Source organism: Poecilia mexicana, unplaced genomic scaffold, assembly GCF_051168715.1.
Source record: "Poecilia mexicana isolate PSO_F unplaced genomic scaffold, ASM5116871v1 scaffold_12, whole genome shotgun sequence".
In the NCBI taxonomy this organism is placed as follows: Eukaryota; Metazoa; Chordata; class Actinopteri; order Cyprinodontiformes; family Poeciliidae; genus Poecilia; species Poecilia mexicana.
The window spans coordinates 11122234-11138825 of record NW_028263381.1 but is presented as its reverse complement, the minus strand read 5'-3'; the positions used below and the strand labels follow the sequence as shown (position 1 = coordinate 11138825).

The 16592-nt window shown below is 39.2% G+C and overlaps 1 protein-coding gene across 1 annotated transcript; it reads left to right on the top strand.

Annotated features, from left to right (window-relative positions):
- The first annotated feature begins 9187 nt into the window (after window positions 1-9187).
- Window positions 9188-11900, top strand: LOC148155990 (uncharacterized). The gene is made up of 3 exons (XM_088010920.1): window positions 9188-11118; window positions 11220-11388; window positions 11469-11900. The coding sequence occupies exons 1-3, from the start codon at window positions 10275-10277 to the stop codon at window positions 11602-11604; spliced, it is 1149 nt and encodes a 382-aa protein (XP_087867046.1). The 5' UTR covers window positions 9188-10274; the 3' UTR covers window positions 11605-11900.
- The last annotated feature ends 4692 nt before the right edge of the window (window positions 11901-16592 follow it).

Here is a 16592-nt window from a genome sequence, read left to right as displayed (position 1 = left end):
GGTTTCCACAGTACCCACACTTTTACTGGTGTGATAACGCTACTGTCTCACAACAGCTGCGGGCAGCCAGCAGTCGGAGAACCGAGGGAGATGGTGATGCACAGGTAGAACGTTGCATTGCAGCGATGGGAAAGAGTGTGGGGGGGAAAAAATGACCTTGCTGGAAATAACAACAGCAACCCTTAATGTGTTGCATTACAAGATACGTGATAAAACACTTTTATGGGGAAGGCTGTTAATGCCGGAGTCTCATCGCACATGGTGCCCCCTCAGCAGCCCATTTCATCTGTGTGTATGTGTGTGTGTGTGTGTGTGTGTGATTGAGGAGAGGTTGGAGTCCACTGATCCTAAGTTGGGGGGCAGCAGCTCCTACTAATTGTCTTTGTTTTCACCTTGGTGCTGCTTTGCCTTTGGTGATTTTTTTTTTTTTTTGTCCTATTTCACATCATTGGAAAGAGCTGAGAAATAAGTTATGTAGATTTTCCTTTTTTGTTCGAAGAAGATCCGTTTTATGAGTCTGTTTTCTGTCGAGGCATTTGATCACATCGAAGGCGTTTACATTACGATGAGTGTTTATCAGCAGGCTTAATGGAAGACATGCCACGTTTGTCTTCACAGGACTTTCCATGGAGTACCGAGCGGGGCGCATGGTGAATGTGGTCTCAGCACTGCCCTCTAATGGATGTGTTGCAGAAAAACAATACTTGCACCTCGAGCAGTCAGAAGAGTAAATGTGTAATTCAGTTAGGAATATCACGAGAATTAGACAGTAAATGCAGTTAATTATGTAAAGAAAGATGAACAAATTGTGATTATCGTTTTCTACTAGTGTGCTTTATTTTCGTCCTCACCTTGAGAAGTCTGTTTTCCATCTGCAAGCAGAAGACGTGGCTCATTTCAAATGTGAGACTGTTTTAAATCCCTCACCACACTCATAAGTTGCCACAATATTATTTCAGAACGCAGACGGCTTTTTAGATCACTACACAGCAAAGTTTAAATATCCGAGGCTTGCATTTCAAAGTTAAAATTAATGACGACACAGATTTCATAAATGCCAATCAGCAGTTAATTTTTTTGTAAATCATTTTTGAAAAAAAAACAACAAAAAAACAACATATTTTACATATTTTATATTATTAGAATACTTTGAATATTTTTAAAACATTTTAAAAGTTGACTCTCTACTCTCTCCTCACTTTCAAAGACATCTTGTACCAGTTTGTCATGGACAGTGTCCCGATTTTACGACAGCATGCCGCCTGCAGGCTGCATGGTGGTACAGTTGGTAGCTGTGTTGCCTTGCAGGAGGAAAGTTTTTACAAACAGGATGCAAGCCATTGTTTCCTTTAGATTTCAGGGGGGTGGGGGGTGTTTTTGTCTGCACTGTTCTGCCTTTTCACTCACTGCGACACTTGATCAGTCTTCCCAGTTTTTGTCACTGTTGTCTTCTTTGCTGTTCACCCTCTTCCCCATTTGTGGACCCTGACACTCCTTCCGGCCCCCATATTCAGGCGTTGTAGATGTTAGGCCAGGACTTATCGATCAGACTATAAATTATCCATGCATCACCTTTCCTCCGCTCATTGCTTGTCTCACAAGCCGTCCGAGACCTTATAGAGGGAGGAAGAGAGGGGTGGAATAGGGAGTAGAGAGGTGAAAGAGAGAGAGAGTCTCCTACAAATTGTTAATTAAATACGAATCAATCCTCTGCTATTTATCAGGCCATGAATCCACCTCACCTTTAAGGGGGGTGGGTGGGTAGCTGAGGCACGCTGGGGGGGGGGAAGAAAAATCAATAAGGTGGGTAGAGGGGAGGGATAAGTGTTTAATCCACCAATCAAACTACATCATAATCATTATATGGAGACAACTGGACATTATTGGGTAAAAAAGGTGGGCTCAGGACACCAACATTTCACCTTAATATAAGACTGCTACCTGCATCCGCTGGCAGCCATTGACAAAGCATTTAAAAAGTGTGGTTATCCAAGAAGAATTAGGTCCGAAGAACATGATTAAATTGAATTGTGGATGTTCGATCTATGAATGAGGTGAGGAATGTCGGTCTGTAGGTAACACTTTTCTTTTGAACAAACTAAAAAATAAAAAATAAAAAAAAAAAACAGGAGAAAATGTATTCAACAAAAATGGAAAACACTTATACTGGTGTGTATAAAATGGAGAATATGTGATCTAGAAAACATCGGCATGCAAAATATAACAGGTTAAGGATTACACAGACACAATCTGAGTGGTGTTTTTTTGTGTCCACTTTTTTGCGGATTGCTGGACCGAAAATTTAAGAAGTGGTAATTTGACCTGGAGTGTGCAGCAGGATAATTATCTGATACACACCAACATCAGCAATCTCTGAATGTTTAAACAAACGAAACAAAATAAAAGCTTTGAAGTGGCATAGTCAATGTCTGGAATTAAATCTCATTGGGTTGCTGTAGCCAGGCCAAACTCTCCAATGTATTTAAGCATCTGTGCAAACAGTCATTGGCAAAAAACACTCCAACGAGGATGGAAAAGACATGTTGCTAGTTAGCATAAAAGCTTGATGTCGTTGCTGAGGGTGGCATGAGTAGTCTCTAGGTTTTGGGGCAATTCGTTTTTCATAGGGCCAGGTTTGTTTGGAGAGATTTCTACCTTGATACACTGAATCATCATTTGGAAAAAGCATTCTGCATTAAGTAAGGTTATGTCTTTGGGAAAAAAACAAAAAAAAATCTATCAGGAGGCAAATATGTTCTCACAGCTCTTGCCATAGGCTGTTCTACTTAGGGCTGAACATAAATAAAATTCAGATTTAGTCAGGTGATCAGTTTTGGATAATGTGTTTGTGTAAACAGAACTGATAAGCTGAACCAGACAGAATGAAAAGTTAGTCAAAGTAAAGAGCTGTTGCTAAGTTTTGTCTTGTTCGCCTGCCACCAGCTGCCTAGTATATAGGATGAACAGTGGTCGGGGTTTTGGTCTCAAACGTGTAACGTGAAAGATGGAAATGAATCGACTCTCTCAGTTTGAATACAAAGAAAATTAACTGTTGGAAACAAAGTGATACTAGTGGTCTGGGTGACTCGAGTGCCTTTGGATTTGAAACTACTGTAAAGAACCCCATCTGTACAAACCCTACATCGTGATTACATGAGTGATTGCCACAGAGCTGTTCTGAGAGTGCTGTCAAACCAAGAGCAACTCTCACTTCCTCTCTCTTAAGAACCCTGGGAGCTTAACAATCATCCAAACATCTGTCTAGAGCCCAGAGAAAGGCAGTGGCCCAGATGTCAGAGAGATTGGTCTTATGGGAGTAAGGCTCTTGGTGCGTATACTGAGCAGCCCAGTCAGAGAATGGGGATTATAGAGCCAAGGAGAGCAGGATGTCAACCTCAAATTTAAGTTTTGTTAAGGCATCTTATCCTGTTCTTTATTTATTCTACATTTCATGACAATTTATACAAAACATTTCTGCATTTAGCAATTCTTCTGTTTTTTTTTTTTGTTGTTGTTGTTTTCTGAATGATTGCAATAACATAATTAAATACTTCCAAAAGCAGGATGTGCTTTTGCTCCAGAGTTTCCAATTTACCTTGAAGGGTTTATGTATTGAACTCTCTTGTTGCTTTACATTGGTGTCTTTTTTTCTTTTCTCCCCTTTCTTGAATTTTGCTACATGTGAATTTCTGGGTGGGCACGTGGCAGTGCGTTTTTCATGTTGCCGAATTGTCCTCTGCAAGAGTTGCTTCTGTTTTGCAGACCTAATCCTCTCCACTGGAGCATCGCCTCACTCTTAATCTGAGACACAATTTCTCCTGCAGAAGATTCTCTCCTTAAGACCTCCCCCCTCTCTCTCTTGGTGTTCTCCCTGTTGTCTCTTAACATTCTCATAGTTTTCTTCTAACAGCCAGTCCTTCAAATAATGTATTTACCCTGAGATCCAGATTGTGCTGTACTTTGTCAGAATGTGTATCTAAATGTGTGATTTAAGTGATTTAATGCCACCAGTAATTATGAATTTCAGACATAAATTATTGGTGCACTGTAAAAAAAGTCAGTAAATTTACGGTAAAAAACTGTAAAAAACCAACAGTTTTTGACCGTCGTATCCAAAAACATTGCATTACCGTAGAAATTACATGGAACTACCGTAAGTCGAAACTGCAAAGAAAGTCAGTAAATCTACGGTAAGAAATGGTAAAAGACCAACAGTTTTTGACCGTCGTACCCAAAAACATTGCATTACCGTAGAAATTACATGGAACTACCGTAAGTCGAAACTGCAAAGAAAGTCAGTAAATTTATGGTAAGAAATGGTAAAAGACCAACAGTTTTTGACCGTCGTATCCAAAAACATTGCATTACCGTAGAAATTACATGGAACTACCGTAAGTCAATACACATATATATCATGAATTTTTGACAGTCATGAGCAATAAAAAAAAGGATTGTAAAAATAATAGAAATGGTAAAATCCATAGAAAAATTGTATTCTTTACCAGTAATTAATAATCAATGGTACTAATTTCCCAAATTACAAAGTTTGTTGAAGTTAATCAGCAAAATGTTGCATAGAACTACATTACAATAATTGATTTCTACAAATACATCTTAAAATATATTACTCTCTTCTATTGACTTGTAGTGCAGGGGTTCTCAAAATGTTCTGCTTATAAATCTATATATTGTATTTAGTAAATAGTTATAGGGTGACTCAATCATAAGCATTTTAAAACAATGCAACACAGTTGCTTAGCAAAATAATTGCTTTCATTATTTAATCATTTATTGGGAAATATTAATATATTTATTCATAGTTATTCATTCAAGCTTTCTCTTTTTACTCATAAGGTTCTCCATACCCAGTGGCGCAACTGCACATTATTCAGGTGGATGCTGCGCCCCTATGCGTTGCATACACTGCATACCCACTTTTTGCGCCACTGTCCATATCTTTCAGGGGTCACATCACAATGATTTTCATCTTTCGACTCCCTACCTCGGGAATCCTGTTCTAGTCAACATTTCTAAGATAAATAGAAGCTCTAGTGACCGTTCATTGAACGTGGTCTGATAGGACCAGTAAATGGTAATGAGGGAGGGTGAAGACATGCATCTTGGGTGGTGAGACCTAAACTCGAACCTGTGACTACAGCGTCAAGAACCTTCTCTGTTGTGTGTTACTTCTGAGCCACCGCAAGGGTACTGCATGTTTAGGCTAACAGAGAATTGTTTCTGAGTGACGTCACCCGTACAAGATCGCTCCTCCCCACTCATCTTCATGTGTCCCCATGACATGTTTTATAAACAGAGTAAGGACCATACGCAGTGTTTTGTTCATTCGCCGATTAAATAAAAAGAAATAGAATAATAGCAGCTACAGTGTGTGAAGAGCATTACACTCACTGAGACTTGAGTCCTAGTGTCCATGAAAATGTGTCGTTCAAAACAATCAAATCGTGCGTAAATATTACACCACTAACAGAATTTACATGTACCGTCAATCCTTACATAAACACAGAGTTCTCCATTTTCTGTTGAGTATTTAAGCACAAGCGGGACAGCGGTTGCAATCGATTACCCAAGTTGCTTGATATGTTAACTGCGGTTTAGTTATGATGCAGTCTGACGGTGGGAGGTCTCTTGTCTAAAAAGGTCCGGAATATAATTTACATAAGGACGTAGTTGTCTTTAATACCAAGAACATAGGACAAAAACAGAAGAGATTTAATCTTGACCACGTGCCGACGATCGAACCCAGGTATTCTGAAGGAGAAGTGCAGACAAGCACCAGTGTGCTATTTTCCTTCAACTCGAGTGAAAGATTCAGATCCAACTACTTGGCACATCTCCTGTACATTAGCACCTGACAGGATCCTGTTGGCATTAAAGTGAAGTGCAGCACAAATGTCCTTGTATTAATGACTGGTGTGAGGGCTGAAATTATAGATAAAACGGAAAAAAACTGGTGAAAAACAATAAGATTTGAAAATATAATAGCCCGAGAATTCCAAAACATCTAATTGTAACCCTCTTCATACAATGAGAACGTATCGTTGCCTCGGGGCTGGGGGGGTTGAGCGAGTGAGCATCGCTCCTTCACCCCGCCCCCCAAGACAGCGCTCCTTCCTCTGACGGGGGTGGGGCGCCGATTTATGTTTTCGCGTCCACCTGAAAAATGTGTGGTTGCGCAACTGTGTTTACCCTTATTAACTTCCTTAGAATTTTCACTCCTCCCACTTTCTTAAACGGGGTCTTTTGTGAAGTGCGCATGTTCCAAACGCAAGTTAACAGTGCTGAAAAAAATAATTAAAATATATTTCATTTTATTTTTATTACGAAATGAAATACATATTTTTAAAATTTAAAATAGCACAGCATTTTGAAATAACCTATTAAATAAATAAATATATAAGAGATAAATCACGTGTCTGCCACTTCCGGAGCAGAAAACCGCTGCTCTCTGTCTTACTCAAAGGGAATAAGACACCTCTCAGGTTCTGCCCCGTGCCGTTTCCAGGTAAGGACCTGCTCCGATTAAACCCTAATTTACTAATCTACAAAGGAAATGTTTACTTGCAATTTCTGTGGCAATTTGGCTAAAACATTAAGACTTTATTTACTTCATTGTAAGCTACATCGAAATGAGCCGCGATGTTTATTTAAATGCGCTGCTGCTGGTTGCAAAGACACGTTCTTGCGTTATGAAGCGTTGAAGGCTCATTTTTATCGGAAACACAACACCTCTGGTCCTAGTAGCGTCGGAACGGTTGTTACCGACTTTAAATGCTCGTTGGCATTGTGTGACCACCAGTGTCAAACTACTAAGGCTCTAATAGCTCACTTGAAGCATCATATTGTGGAAGGGCGTGTTGTGAATTGTCCTTTCAGAGGATGCAAAAAAGTTTTTCATGTGAAGTCCTCGTTTACTGCCCACATTTCCCGGAAACACAGAGATCTTGCAGATAATATCCATGACTCATACAAATGTTCTGGTTCTCAGTCATTATCTGTTCACAATGATCCAGATAACATCGAGTCGCAAGGAAATGAGATTATTTTACAGACAGCTCCAAATGAAAGTGATAATGATATTACTGAGGATTTCAGTGATCTTTTTTTTAGAAATGTCTCTCTATTTTACTTGAAATTGCAAGGGCAGTTTCTATTACCAGCTTCAACCATCCAGAATATTGTTGAGGAGATACAAAATATACACGAGTTGGGCCAGACATACTGTTTGAGCAAACTTTGGTCACTGCTAAAAAATGAGACACCATTATCAGATGAAGACATCACCAACATTTGTGAGTCTGTCAAGGGATCTGATCTATTCTCTATATGCCATACTGGGCCGATGAGGACAGCACACTCAAGAGTGCAAACCTTCAAAAAAAACTTCAACTATGTTGAGCCTAAGAAAATATTTTTAGGAAGAGATGAAAACAGAACAGATAGGTTTGCCTACTATGTTCCTCTGAGGAAGACTTTGAAATGTTTGTTGGAGTCTGATCTGTGGAAGAAATCAAGGCAGCACACGTCTGAGTCTCCTTCAGACATTTTAAGTGACATTAATGATGGTCAGATATACAAATTCAACAACTTTTTTGTGGAGAATCCATCATGTCTCAAGCTAATACTGTACCAAGATGCATTTGAAGTGGTTAATCCTTTAGGCTCAGCAAAGACGAGACATAAGATATTAGCCGTGTATGTGTCTGTTGCCAACTTGCCACTTCATGTACGGTCTGACACAGACCACATGTCACTGGTTTTATTGTGCAAGGAAAAAGATTTCAAGGAATTTGGGCATTCTAAAGTTCTTTCTGAGTTACTAGAAGACCTGAGGCTGTTGGAGGAAAATGGGATTGTAATGGTTGATGAAACGGTAGTTAAAGGAACTGTATTTTGCATTGCTGGAGATAATCTAGGCTCACATTGCATTGGTGGGTTCTCTGAAAATTTCAGTCGCACACAGCATTTCTGCAGATACTGCTTAATAACCCGATCAGAATTTCAGGGTGAGGACCCAAATGTGTGTGGACCACTCCGCACTATTGAGAGGTACAACTCTGCTCTTGATGAACTCCAGACAGCTGAGGAACCGGACGTAGAAGGTGTAAAGTTCAGGTCAATATTTAATTCTTTGAAATACTTTCATGTCTGTCTTCCAGGTTTACCTCCTTGTCTAGGTCATGACCTCTTTGAGGGAATTGTATCTTATGACCTGGCATTGTACCTGAAATATTTAATTAAGAAAAAGGGATGGTTCACTTACTCCACTTTGAACAGGCGCATTAAACAGTTCAAATATTGTGACTCTGATGCCTCCTCGAAGCCGTGTGAAGTCACTTATAACGCAGCAAAGCTCTCAGGACAGGCTACGCAGAACTGGAACCTTCTAAGGCTGTTGCCCCTCATTATTGGCGACAAAGTACAAGATACAGCAGATGATGTGTGGCAGTTGACTCTCCAGCTGAAAGATACTGTAGAGTTGATATGTGCTCAGAAAATTTCTTTGGCTCAGATTGCATATCTTGACGTTGTTATTCAAGAGTATTTGGAGACAAGAAAAGCGCTTTTCCCACAATGTAATCTAAAACCAAAGCACCATTATTTACGCCACTATCCAGCTCTGATTATAAAATTTGGACCCTTGATTAGACTATGGACAATGCGTTTTGAAAGTAAGCACAGTTATTTCAAGAGGTGTGCTAGACATTTGAAGAATTTCAAAAATCTCTGCCTCACCCTCTCTGAAAGACATCAGATGTTGCAGGCTTATGTTTCAGCAGGCCAAAGCGGTCAGACTATCTTACAGATTAAGTCTGGTTCTCCTTTTTACTCAACATTATACAGTAAATCAATTCAAGATGCAGTTAGGCAGTTTGACTTCACTGAGACCAACACAAATGTCTCATTTGAAATACTCTACAAGGGAACGTCTTACAAAAAAGGCCAATTTCTTGTAACAGGGAGCATGGAGGCAGTGGAGTTTGGTGAACTACAGCTTATATTGATAAATAATGAAACTGTCCATGTTCTGGTCTCGGTGTATATAGCAGAATTCCTTCCCGAGTATCACATGTACTCTGTTAGGAAAGATGATGAAAAGATGCAGTGTCTAAACATCTGTGACTTGATAGATTTCTATCCATTACCATCTTACATAAAGAATGGAAACAAAATGGTTCCACTGAAACACAGTGTGCTGTCACATTAAACCGGGGTTTTGAAAAGTTAAGTCCAGGACCCATTTGCAGCCTTTTGACTGTTTTTCTTTTCTTTTATCTTTTGCCAATGACGATAATCCCCTAATGAAACAGTTTTACTAATCCAGCATGACTGATGGAGTCTTTAGTTTTAATTAAGGCAAAATGAATGCAGAAAACATTAACTATTACCACAAAACATTGCCTACACATTTAAAAGTTTAAAGTATCAAAACTTTTTGCATTCTCTTGTGAGGACCACATGTATCCAGCAAGCCCTGCTGCACCCAGATTTACTTTGAATGAATTTATTCAATTTTGGAGACCTTTAAAATGTCCATAGTGGATCACTTTTTCTCAGTTGAGTAAGAAAAACTGATTAGTTTTTCTTTTTAGCCTCTTTTTTTCTATCACTTTTTTTCTTTGGCCCTTCACTTCTTTCAACTTCAATATTTTGCACCTTAGGACAGAAGGTTTGGACACCGCCATACTAATGATGTTTTGGAAGAAGTCTTAGGTTGTTATTTTTGTGTTAACTGGAGTTCTTTAACTGTTTTGTTCTCAGATATGGATGATGACTCCCGAAGCCTCACACGCAGGGTTATTTATGAGGGGTTGGCAGATCTCCCAGTCTCAACTCTACAGACTTTGGAGGACACACTAGAATCTTTGGGGGTGGAGACCAATGAAGATTTTCAGTATATTAATGAAAATGATCTGAGATCTGTACTAACACCAATTCAAGCAAGGAAGTTACTGAAAGCTTCGAAACAAACCAGTAGGTACATTATTACAGAGATATAGCAGCCTATCTTTACCTTTTGTTCATTACTATATACCTTTTATCATATAGCACAGACCAGTGGAATTTCCAGTGAGCCATCTCTGTCGTTGTCATCTCCTTCTACAACCAGCACATCGTCTGCCTCTTCATTTTCTATACATTCCACGCCAGTAGATTGGGTTGACACTTTTCAAATTCCTTGGAACAGGTTTCCAGAGAACTTGATTGAGTGTTTTGAGAATGAGGCAAGGCCGAAACCCCACCTTCGAAGAGAAATGATTCGGATTGTTGTTGCTTCAATGATGGAGGTGTGTGCTTCTCCTCGCAAGCAAGAAACCACAGAAGTGGCGAAAAAATTGATAGCAAAATATCCACTTTCACTCCAAGATATTATTGAAGGTGATATAGTGGGCCCAGGGTATTATTCACTCGTCAAGCAACTACAAAATCGTATAGAAAATTTGAGACGGGTTTCAAAACCAAAAATAAGGAAGCGTAAAAACATGTTAGATGAAGATGGCACAGTCCCACCAGAGCAAAATGCAGCTGTTCAGGACATTTACGGTTGTATAAAGTGGGACATGGAAGTCATGCCAATCCAGGAGACAGCAGAGACACAGAAAGAGAAAAAAGTCAAATTGAAAATGCTAAGTGAAGAAAATAACTTAAATTCGGACGAGATAAGAGATCTTATGCAGAGAACCTACTACACTCAAAGGAAAGAAATAAACCAGGGAAAAGACCTACAAATTATGGTGAAGGAGTGGCCCTTCCTGTTTCAGGAAATTGGTATGACGATCCACTTCCAGGAGCTTACTGGAGTAAATCTACTAGAGACTTTCCATAAAAATCTCGAAAAAAAGGGTAAAAGACTTCTGGACTACTTAAGGACTGTCTCGGCCCACAAAATTAAACGAGTTCTTCAAACTGTCCGAAACCTGGATATTCTGAGAGGACAGGTCCAGGGCTGCTCTAAAGAGTTGAAAGATCTTGTCCTCCTCCTTCTGTCTCATTTCAATGACAAAGAGGAAACCCTCTTCCACTATGTAGATGAGACATGCCTAGCAGGAGAAGTAAAAGTGGACAACTTGCCTGTCACACCATGCTTGATTGTATGTGGTAAGTAAATATGAATATTCACTGAGTAATTTTAAGAAAGAAATATTACACTGGTTAAAGTTTGTATAAGACTAATTGTTTTCTGGAATATTTTTTGTCAGGAACCTCCTGTTATACTTCCAAGAATTTTATGCTTGGCATTGACGGCAATGTTGTGAATGACCAAATACCAACCTTCACATCCGCTATATGTCTAATGTTAGCAAGTTACTTTTGCTTCAACATTCATTATCCGACTCATCTGGCCTCCACACTTGATTTCATTCAGAGGTAATATTCTTTTGTTTTCCTTCCCTCATTTAGATGAAGTCATATTTCATTACAGTGGTTGATTTTCATGTATTGAATAGGTGCTTCCTAAACATCAATCCAGACCGGGGGACAAAAGTTGAAACCAAGAAGAATAAGAAGAACGTGTCAGTGAACCCAAGGGTCCTTACCCTAATCTCTGAAATCGCAGATCATGAATGGAGAGGGACATATTAAAATGGACATAATAGTCCAGCAGAAATGTAAATTCTGATTTCTTACACACCACTTATAGAGCAGAATACAAATTTCACTGCAAGAATATGGTTTGCAATCTGGATGGATAGAATTTACATTTAGTTTTCATATTTCTTAGTTTTAGGATCTATTGAATTTATTTTAACAGGCTTGCTGTATGTTTTGCGGTAATTATAAATGCCTGAATATGTAGACAAGTTCAAGACAACAGCTACTTTTTTTTCCATCATTGTGAGAGGCTGTTCCTTTAGTTCAGTAAAATGAGAGAAGAGTGACTTGTATTATTTATTTTAAAATTGTAGATTCATTTAATTTAGATGCTCCATTAATATCTCAGCCAGGACTGCAACTAATGATTCTTTTGGCTATCAATAAATATGACAATCATTGAAACCCATACAAAATTGCACTGTAAGTCAGTAAATTTACGGTAAAAAATTGTAAAATGCCAGCAGTTACTGACCAGAATATTCACAGCATTATACTGCCGTAGAAAATACATGGCATTATCATAACTGAATAAACATATATCCTAAATAATTGTGACAGTCACGAATGTAGAAAATACAGAAATATAGTGTAAAAATATAAGTAATTGTAAAGTTCTTAAAAAATTGTAATATTGCCAGCAGTTAATTACCCTAAACTTAACAGTAGCAATCAGCCAAAATTACAAATTTTGCTGATGTTTAGATCTACAATGTAAAAGCGTAAACAAGACTGCAAAATAATTTTTTACAAAGAACAGAATGCTGGTGTGATATTTTGGTTTCTTTTTTAATAATGCCTTTAATACACCAAACTGAAATCTCAGCAGTAGACCAGGCATCGATCTGGCGATCCACCGATTGCAAAGCAAACTCCTACAGCCAACGCCACCATCATTTATGAGAGCATTTGATCATTAACATTAAGAGAACTGTATGTTAGCCCCTCTTGCTTGAATGAAGCTGAAGTTGGTTTCCAATTGCTGCTTCCAATTTGGGAAATGGCTAAAGGGCAATTCCACCTAATTTTTCACTGCAATCAGCATCTTTAATTTACTCTAGCTAAAAAACTACAACACCTAGACTCTTCAAATCTGGACTAGATTATTCTCAACTCATATCAGAATATTTAAAACCAAGTGTGGGATTTGTAAAACCTTTATCTGATTTGTGAAACTTCAATAAAGAACAATTCTAGTGTTATCCAAAATCATACAAGTTGTAAAGTCACCCATCATTGAAGTTTCACAAATCCCACACTTGGTTTTAAATATTGTGCTATTAGTAGAGAATAGTCTAGAGCAGGGGTCCCCAAACTTTTTCCTGCGAGGGCCACATAGCTGTTCCTTTCTCTGCTCGGGGGCCGGTCTTAGTTTTTGGAGAAAGATACCTTAGAAACTTATTGTCGGCGGGGGGGGGGGGGGGGGGGCTGTTCTGTCTTTGAAACTGTCGACGGGGGGGGGGGGGGGGGGGGGTTGCTGACTACGACACATTCGCGGTCGCTTTTAGATAGATTTTTACCCAGAATGGAAATGGAAAAAACCGTGAGTGAAACGGTGACTGGGACTGACTAGTATATATTTGAGGGAAAGTTAGTTTAACATCTGCTCAAGAGCCCCCTGGTGGTTGAAGAGAAATCCACAAACCAGAAAATACAATATATGAAAAAATACACTGAATGCTCTCTGGTATGAGGAGGCGGGCCAGATCCGGCATTGCCAGACCAAATGACGCAGGCCGTAGTTTGGGGACCCCTGGTCTAGAGAGTTTTTCATTTTGTTATTGTGATAAATAGTAGGGTTTACAGTAAATGGAGACTGTTATTTGTCATGTAAACAAATAATTATCTAGTTTGCATTGCTGCTTGATCCTTCAGCATCAGCAGCAAGATTCTTTTAACTCTGTTCCTGTAGTGGTGTCCTGAACTCAACACAGTAAAGTCACTGTGCTAACTAAGGTTGCTAACTAGGGTGCTGAGAGCCCAGTAGGCCTGGTCCTTGTCAAGATGCTGCTACTGTCTTTGAAATCAAATTTCTGCTATTTTTGCACGTTCAGGAGGAGAAGGGCAACACATCACAGGTGAGTCCCTTTCACGGTTTCAACTGAAGTTAGCTAACTTTAACCAACTGACAAAGAAATGTGTAGTTTCTGAGCCATGCTGTTTATGTACATGCACTGCAGCTAGATATTTTTACTATATGGAACATTTAATCTTCACAGATGCAACACTTCCATTAATGTTTCTGTAGGAACGGCTGCATAGATTATATTTCTGGTCTACTTCAGACTACATGTGCTTAAAGTTATTGTTAATGGCAGAAGCAACTTTTTCCAAGTTTGGTTCAATAATTAATTTGAATTACTTTGAGTGTGAAATGTTCATGCATGCAAGTTAAATCTCTGAAGAACATGTTAGCTTTTGTTTCAATACTTTGGTAATACTTAGAAGTATAAAGCTTGGCATCAGAGATATTATTTAATATTTTCCTTTGACCTCTTGACTCTCACACCCAAAATACTTGCACTAAAGTCACTGGGTCCATGACAGTTGAAGGATTTGAAGATAAGAGAATTTAAATATTAATATTTTACAGCTTTTCTCAGTTTGGGTGCATCTCTCAGAACAGAATTGAAATTCTTAAAACTACCTGTTCAATCTTCAAATTACTGTGTCACTTCTGCACATCAAAAAAATTAGTTTTGCAAGTTTTGCTTTTGTACATCATGTAGCTGGTTATGTACACTTCTATGCTTTTATAATTGTAATTTGCTTTTATCGTCTTGATCAAAATATGTTAACCCTCCTGTTGTCCTCGGGTCAAAATGACCCGCCACTGTGTTAAACCCCCCCCCCCCCAAAAAATCCCCTAAATGTAATTTTTTTAACTTGAGATTTTAAGACTTTTCCTAGATTGGCCCAGACAATAGAAAAAGTTCAGTGTTGCTTTTATTCTCATTTCCATGTAAGCTGTACAAAAAAAGGTACAAAGATGGTCTTCAGGTCAAAATGACCCGTGAGGCAAATGGAGTTGAAATCAAGGTCACAGAGTTATTTACAAACCATAAAATGTTACAAAGTTTTAGTTGTGTCTCAGATCAATCAGTAGCAGAAGTGAGCAGAGAGTGGAAGGCCAATTTTCCGAGCCACAATGCCAGTCAAACTCTTTCACACCTACTCAAGACTGATGCGATTTGATGACCGTGAATCAAGACCAGCAAGACGTATGACAGACAAACTTGCAGCCATAAGAGAGGTATGGGACAAGTGGGTGGAGCGGTTGCCCTACCTCTACAATCCAGAGCCTGATGTAACAGTGGATGAGCAACTGGTTCCATTTAGAGGTAATCTGTTTTCATATTTGTAATAAAAGTGATTTTCACTATTGATTTCTTTGACTGTTTTCTGTGACACTGATACTAATCACTGATGCTAATGTCTTTTGTCCAAAGGTTGTTGTCCTTTCCGGCAGTATATGCCCAGCAAGCCAGCAAAATATGGGATCAAGTCATGGGTGGCTTCTGAATCAAGCTATGCTTGGAAAATGCAAGTCTATACTGGGAAGTCAACCAGTGGATGCCCAGAGAAGAACCAGGGGTTGCGAGTTGTGCTTGATGTGACAGAGGGACTGAGGGGTCACAATGTGACATGTGACAATTTCTTCAACTCTTATGAACTCGGACAGCAGCTCCTGAAGAGGAAGATCACCATGGTTGGTACAGTTCAAAAGAACAAGCCTGAGCTCCCACCTGCACTGCTTGGGTCAAAGGAGAGAGAGGTCTTCTCCTCAAAGTTTGCCTTCACACCCACCACCACTCTAGTTTCCTACCTCCCAAAGAAAAACAAGAATGTAGTTCTTCTGAGCACACTGCACAAAGACGGCGACATTAGTGACCGTGAGGACAGGAAGCCAATCATCATCCTGGAATAAAACCGAAACAAAGGAGGTGTGGACAACCTAGATAAGGTGATTGGAGCATATAGCTGCAGAAGAATGACTGCCCGCTGGCCCCTGGTCATCTTCCACAACATCATTGATGTGTCCTCCTACAATGCCTTTGTGATTTGGATAGAGATCAACCCAACCTGGATGTCTCATAAGCACAACAAGAAGAGGGTGTTCCTGGAGCAGCTAGGAAAGGCACTTGTAACTCCACTCATTGAAAGAAGGAAGCATGTCCCCCACACAGAAGCCTCAGCAGCAGTTGTGAAAGCTATTCAGAGTGCAGCAGCTCCTGATCAACCTGAGGATCCATCTACCACAGCCACTTCCTCAGCTAAGCCAAGTAAGAGGAAGAGATGTCAGTTCTGCCCTCAGACTGTAAAACACATACTGTGTGCTGCAGGTGTAAGAAATATATCTGCAAAGGCTGTGCACTTGCATACTGCCCTACATGTGCCAATTAGTTGAATGGGTTATGTTATTTTTCATATTTTTGTATTGTACATCCTCTTGTTCACTGGAGAAAAGTAAAAGAAAATTAGTCACTGTGATGAATAAAAATGCATTCGAAACTCATTTTGCACATTTTTTTTCTTAAGCTATAGAAATTCAAGTGGAGAGGGAAAAGTCAAGTATTCACACATTTTGTGGTGAGTGACAATATACAAGATAGAATTTGGTGTTTAAAATTCAATTAAGCTGCTTATATTGGGGGTTTATTGAAGACGGGTCATTTTGACCCGGAGGATAAAGGGTGTATACAGAAAATGAGGACAACAGGACAACAACGTGTCTGTGTTGAATTCTCAACTTCCAAAATAGCATCAGTTCATTGTGTAAGTCTTAACATGCATAAGTCTTAAAGTTGTCATAATGTGAATCATATATTAATTAATTTATATTCTATTATTTTCTAAATCTGTCCTGAATTGGTAAATTGCTCCCAAGTGAGTCCTGAGTTTCTCTAACAGGTCAGTGTATGAACCATTAGCTCAACCAACGATCAACCAGTTTTCTGAAACAGATTGGAGGTGCATCT